General features: G+C 35.3%; 1 protein-coding gene across 1 annotated transcript in view; it reads left to right on the top strand.

The window, feature by feature from the left end:
* Positions 1-5,091: 5,091 nt before the first annotated feature.
* The window catches only part of LOC109218414 (pirin-like protein), a 3,422-nt gene continuing 1,365 nt past the window's right edge, over positions 5,092-7,148 (top strand). The window contains exons 1-5 of the mRNA XM_019382779.1: positions 5,092-5,355; positions 5,911-5,960; positions 6,057-6,124; positions 6,358-6,420; positions 6,642-6,745. Coding sequence (XP_019238324.1) covers positions 5,144-5,355; positions 5,911-5,960; positions 6,057-6,124; positions 6,358-6,420; positions 6,642-6,745 — 497 coding nt within the window. The 5' untranslated portion in view covers positions 5,092-5,143. The remainder of the gene's footprint in view (positions 5,356-5,910; positions 5,961-6,056; positions 6,125-6,357; positions 6,421-6,641; positions 6,746-7,148) is intronic.

Genomic DNA, 7,148 nt, shown 5'->3' with positions numbered 1-7,148 from the left:
CCTCTTTCTCCTTCATTCTTAGCTGATCAGAGTAGTTTATATTCAGTTATTGCTGGTATTCAACTAGATCTTTTCTTGCTTGGTCTATCCTTTTTGTGATATTTCTGAGGCTTCTAATGTTTGAATCCTTGAATGCAGGTTTCAATGCCTTCAATCTGTACCAGATAGTAGCTAGTTTACTATCCTTGTTCTCTCCTTGCCATCTTTCTCTTATAATACTCTGAAAGTCTTGATGTTCTGCCCAAACATTTAGGAACCTGAATGGTACTCTTATGTTATTATTTCTCCTCTGGAATTTTATTGTGAGGGGTGAGTGGTCTGATATAAATGGATCTCCTACCTCAACTATTAGGTGATCAAAGTTCATCATCCATTAATCATTCCCCAAGGCTCTATCTAACCCGCTAATTAATCTGTCTCCTCCCATTTGCCCATTTGCCCATGTAAAGTATTCTCCTCTCCAAGGTATTTCAGCCAGCATTGTGTCAGAGCAAAAGTTGGCAAAATCTTGTATGTAAGCTTGAGTAGGAGCAACCCTTGAAACTCTATCTTGGGTAGAGATGATAGCATTAAAATTCCCCCATAACAGCCATGGAAAAGTAATAGTTTGTGCAAGACTCTTAAGTTTCTGCCACATCTCCCTCCTCTTTTCTAAGCTATTAAACCCATACACCACAGTCGTAGCACATCTGGTAGTAGAGCTATTGATGATGCAGTGAATGAATTGAGCATCTGTTTGTATCACATCTACTTGCCATACATTACTGTCTACTAGTACCCAAATTCTCCCATTTACTGCATGATCATAGTTATGAATTAGAACACAATTTGTTGTAATCTTAGGGGAAATAACAGAAGCTTTTTGTTGTTTAACTCTTGTCTCTACTAAAGCAGCTAAAGAGATATGATGCTCTTTGAGGTATCTAGCCAACTCCTTCTGTTTATACCTTTGGTTTGCCCCTCTCACATTCCACATGAGAGCATTCATTTAGACACCTCTGATGTACCACCTCTATCTGGTGGTTGTCTATCCCCTTGGCCTCCTGATAACACTTCAAAAGTATTATGTGTGATAATTGGACAATCAATACCACATAGATTTGTTCTGGGAGTTAAAACACTAATTTTTGTCTCTCATTTTACTATTCTCATGACTTTTACCCTGTATCATGCCTTGTGCAATATCCACAGATTTTCCAGCCATTACATTATGGTCTACTATAGGAGCAACTTGCTTTATGGAGATACTATTTCAGCACTATTAGTATTAGATTCAGTTGACTCTAGGGGCTTACTTGTGTTCTGTTTTATACTGTCTTTGGTTCTCCACTCCTTTGCTGGCTGATGAGTTTTGCTGATAGCTTTCTGGGGCTTTTGAGGCCTCCCTTGGATTTCCTCATTGTTTTTGCATCTATGTCCCAGCTGTTGACAGTGATCAGAGCAGAATTCCGGTTGCCATTCAAATCGAACCCCTTGTTTGTACATCTTTCCAGACGGATCTTGTATTGTGACTCCAGTTGGTAGTGGCTTAGTAATGTTTACTTCAACCAACATCCTCGCAAATGAGATTCTCGATTGATTAGCTGTACACTCATCTGCAAATAGTGGCACTCCAATGGAACTTCCCAGCCTGCTTAGAGAGTCTCTTCCCCAGTAAGCCATAGGCAAATTGGGAAAGGAGACCCATAGGGGAATCTCTTTGAGAAAGGCTGTATCGAATTCAACCTCAAGAGACCATTTCTTCAGGATGATAGGTCGATTATTGATCGTGTAAGGCCCTCCATACAGAACTTCCTTGAGATCATCTTCCTCTTTGAATTTGGCTATGAAATAGCCTTTTTCATGCCAAAACAATTCAGAGCATGGGGCTTTTGACCAATTGTGAGCAATATATCGTTTCATCTGATTGTAGCCTGGGATTTCTCCTAATACTGTAACGATCAACGAATGTTTCCATTTTTCAGTTTCTTTCGCAGTCTCCACTGGATCGAGTTGAATAACCACATTACCATCCACAATCGCCGGGGCTATGTAAGATAGAGCAAGGCCATTGGATGTTATTCGATTGTTAGCAAACAGATTGACCCACTTCGGAGCAGTTACATCCTTGTTAGCTTTCAATTTCTGCGGATTTTCATCTGCATGTGTATTTGGTTGCATTTGAACCGTAGGTGATACACTCGAAGTTAAAGCTATGCATGCATCCAGACTTTTGTTCTTTCCACTGTCTTCTTTGGGCATTTTACTATTCGATTCAGTTGATTGTGCCATTTTAGCAGCAGAATCAATGGTACCTTTGCCAATCTCACAATTCACACCTGGATCCGCCATTGTTGCTGGTTTTTGAGAAATGAATTTAGCTGATGGTGATGTAGTTGTTGTTAGTGAGCTTCCGGTAACTAGAAATGGTGTCTTCCTTGGCCGTCCTGGTCCATTTCCTTTGCCCTTCGCCATTGACAACCACCGTTCCCGAAGCGTAACCACCGCTTGAAGAAAACCGTCAGTGGGGAGGGTGATTTCTAGAGAGAGAATTTTTCCTTTCTCTCTGTTGACTTGACTTGAAATATCTTTAAAAAAAAAAAATTAAAAGTACTTCTAAAAGAGGAGAGAATCTTTGAAAGGAAAAAAAAAGTTTCATGAGATATATATTGCAGTGAACATAACTTTCAAATTTCACCAAATTTATATTTACCTAAAAAAAGGAAACAAACATTAAATTTATGTTGTATGAAAAACATTTTCCAACAATCGATTTCTTCTCTTCTTAAACGTTGTACCGTTGGTTCTTCTTTCCTATAAATAGAATTTAATTCAACGGCATTGGTATAATGTTAAATAAGCTACTAATTTATTTTGTGTTTCCACGTGATATTCGGTATTAATTTTTGCGGTCTCATTTAATTTGAATTTATGTCATGTAAAGTTCATTAACTCTGGGCGAAATTAAAAAAATAATCAGATTTACGGTAATTGAAAAATAGCCACAGTTTCAAAAGTAATCGAAATTTAGTCACTTTTCATATAAAGATAAATCTGAACGAAAACACTGTTCAAAATCCGAAAAATATTACAGCATAATATACTGGAGTTCGAATTTTTTACATGTGAACTTCTAGCATAATATACTTGAGTTGCAGCATAATATACTGGAGTTCCAGCATAATATGTTGGAAGTTCATACACAGGTACTCCAATCTCTAGTATATTATGCTGGAACTTTTCGTGTGCTGGAGTTCCAGCATAATATGCTGGAAGTTCATACACAAGTGCACCAATCTCCAGTGTATTATGATGGAACTTTTCGTATTATAACAAAATAGTAGTTATTTTTCAATGACTTTGCAAACGTTGACTATTTTTTAATTACCAGTTCGAAAACTGGCTAGCCCATACTATTTTCACATTATTCTTTATCAAAGATTATTTTCATTTACATGGTTCAAAAGTCGAAATCACTGATTAAGAGTGGATAGATCGTATCTATTCCTCGCAATCTTTAGTATTTTGGTATAATAATATACCAATTTAAAATCAATAAAGAAAAGAATGGAGGAAAAGCACTACCTAAATTCCACAATGTATAACATTCATGCACATAAAGCTTTTTCAACTCCAAATGCAATATGCACTGCAGTATTATAATGAAAAGTGCAACTAAGGATTTCTTCTAGAAACTTTGCCCACAAAAGGATGATGAATGGATAGCGCACATTTAACTTACAACGAGAGGCAGACTTCTTTTTTTTTTTTTTGGTTTTCACACGGTGTTCGATATCCGTATTGGAGTCCGATTATATCCGGATTCGTGCCGGGTAGGACCCCATTCAGGGTGTAGTACTCCCTATTAAGGATTTTTTCGTACCCAGGGCTCGAACTCGAGACATCTGGTTAAGGAAGGAGCAGCCCCATCCACTGCACCACATCCTTTGGTGGTAACGAGAGGCAGACTTGACACCGAACTCATAACTCGTACTCCTTTTCTTTAAAGTTTTGATAAAATATTTTATTTATTGAGAGTTACTTTAACTAAATTTAAAGTTAAATTGGATTAGTTCAATTTAGTATTTTAAAATAAAAATTTAGATATTAAAAAATTATATAAAAAGTACTATAACTTGTAATTTTTCTCATATTAATATGATAATAAAATATTTTAAAATATAGGTCAAACTTACATAGTTTGACTCTCGATAAATAAAATGTGTCATCTTAATTGAAACGAAGAGAGTATTAATTATTATTTATACTACACATATAAGATTTACGCAAAAGCTATTTGGTTCTTTCGAATTCGTAAATAATACTCTAGTTCCATCCCTACTTTATAACAATGAGAGTCACATAATATTAAACTACAAATAAGGGAACAATTTTTTTAATTCTAGTTGAATATATGGAATGACAAGAATGTATATGTAAACTTATTAAGGGATATAAATTACAATTTATATAGAGAACCAAAATTTTGAAATAACCAAAGGAAATTTTGAAATTCCTATACTTATTATGTGTTTTATATAACCGTGATGAACTGGTCAACTTGCACGCACATTGGCTAATTTGCGGGGCATTCCTTATTGATGAAATGTTTGTATTGAAAAACTTAAAAAAGCTAAAACTATCCGTTTCTTGATATTTAGTTGAAAAAATGTTTAGTGGAAAAATAATTTTTACAAAAAAGAAATTAAAAACTGAGGTAGAAACTTTTCTTCAAAATTTGAAAGAAGCTCCATTAATAATATTCATTCCAACAATAACAATATTCCCAATATAATGCAACAAAAACTAAATATTCTTCTTTATCGACAAAATTTCTTTTAAAAATTTTCTTAAAAAAGGGTTTTTCCCCGTTTAGTAATTTCTCCAAATACATTTGACTTTGAAAAGAGCTTTCCACACATAGGAGAAAAGCTTCCATCATGATGACAAAAGCATGAAATCATCATACTTGAATATTCACAAACTAAAGTCCAAACAATTATTTAAAAAATAATAAAAATAGCTGTCTCTTTCAACATTCAACTTACAGAGTTTCCTCAATCTAAACCCATAGTCTCATTTCCCACATTCTAAAAACTCTCATATAAATAGGAGACCATAGTTTACAAGAAAGACACAAAAAATTTCCAAGAATTGGCCATTTATGAGAGCTATTTTTAAACAATTATTAGTGAATTATTTCCCATTTGTTAGAGCTAAAATACTATCAAGAAAGTCAATTTATATTAAAAATATCATGTCTGAATCAAATCAATATGATTCTTGTTTTGATAGACCAAGATTGGTAATTAAGAAAGTTTTGGCTAAGCCTCAAAGTGAAGGGAATGGAGCTGTTGTTAGAAGAAGCATTGGAAGGTATATATTGGAATTTGATATTTTCATATTTGTCCTTTTTTTCCCTTAATTTTACAACTTTTTGTCATCTGGTTATTCTCCTCTTTTTTTTTTAAAAAAAAAAAAAAAACTGAATTTCTTCATTTTGGACTCTAAAACAGAAAAAATTCCCACGTAGGCTCAAGATGGTCAGTTGATTACCCTTTGTCGAAAAATATTATTTTTTATACATATATATTAAATCTCGAACAGTTATAGAGATTTTCCTGGCTTCGCCACTAAAATTCTCAGCTCCTGAAAAAAGTGAGGAATATGAGTGTTTGAAACTTGAACCTTGATTTGTTTCATTTTGTAAAGTCTTTGTCTTGATGATATCAATAGACCCTTGTGGTCCGGCCCTTCCCCGGACCCCGCGCATAGCGGGAGCTTAGTGCACCGGCTGCCCTTTGTCTTGATGATATACATACATACCCGTGTCGGATTCTCCAAATATGCACTAATTTTGGAGAATCCGACACGCACCCGGCGACATTTTCGGAAAATCCAAGCGACTCATGAAATGTGGAATTTTTGCAGGCCTGAATTGAGGAATCTTGATCCATTCCTCATGTTGGATGAATTTTCAGGTACTGTATTGAGCTTCTAACTGGAATATGATGTTTATTTCTCTTAGTTTTGTTGAGTCAAATGAGGTTGAAATAGTACTGTTTTATTGTTTTCAGTTTCTGCTCCTGCTGGATTTCCTGACCATCCACACAGAGGTTTTGAGACAGTAACTTACATGCTAGAGGTAAAAAATTATGTTGCATAATTCAATCCAATATAATAATACTTGACCATCCCCTGTTGAATCCGTACAGAGGCGGATGTAGCGTTTACTTGAACCTAGTATTTCTGACACGTAATATGTGTGTGAAAAATCACTAAAATTTCAACGGACACTAAATTCCGAACCCATAATTTTAACAGTAAAATGAGCGTCGACCACATTGAAAATGCTAATGTCGTGTTTTCATGTCTTAGGGAGCTTTTACTCATCAAGATTTTGCTGGTCACAAGGGTACAATCAATACTGGTGATGTGCAGGTACAGAATTTTCAGCTCTTAACATTTTTAGCTACAAGAACAAAGAGAATTTTTTTGGTTGTTGATAATTCTATGTTGCGCGGACTCTCCAAAACAACTGTCACACCCGTGTCGGATCCTCCAAAAATACTACTTTTGGAGGATCCGGCATGCACCCATCGATATTTTCGGAGAGTCCGAACAATATAGGCTGATATATGTTTCTTTTGCATGTATTGCAGTGGATGACAGCAGGAAGAGGTATAATTCACTCAGAAATGCCTGCAGGAGAAGGCAGTCAAAAGGGGTTGCAACTTTGGATAAATCTTTCTTCTAAGGACAAAATGTAAGTCATTTACATCAGCTGTCTTCTCTTTTCTACAGTCCATTGGAAAGTTACACTATAGGATTTCAGTGCTTATCATCCCTTTTGACTTGACCCCATATAGATACTTTTCACACCACCACTTCATTTCTATTGTACTTGACTTTAACATACAGCCACACCTCTCTATAACAGCATCCCTATATAATAGCCATTCACTATAAAGCCGAGTTTATCTTGAGACCGAATATTATATTATGATATAATATATGTCCTCTATAACAATACTTTACTATAGCAGCCAAAATTTTTTGGAACAAACGAGGATGTTATGGAGAGGTTTGACTGTATTAGTAAAAAATAATGTTAGCTCTTATCTACCTTTTTGTGGGGGAGGTTTGGGGGGGGGGGGGGGTTAGGGTAG

This window comes from Nicotiana attenuata, unplaced genomic scaffold, assembly GCF_001879085.1.
Source record: "Nicotiana attenuata strain UT unplaced genomic scaffold, NIATTr2, whole genome shotgun sequence".
NCBI lineage: Eukaryota > Viridiplantae > Streptophyta > Magnoliopsida > Solanales > Solanaceae > Nicotiana > Nicotiana attenuata.
The sequence above is the reverse complement of the archived record's forward strand: the minus strand, read 5'-3'. Positions and strand labels throughout refer to the sequence as shown.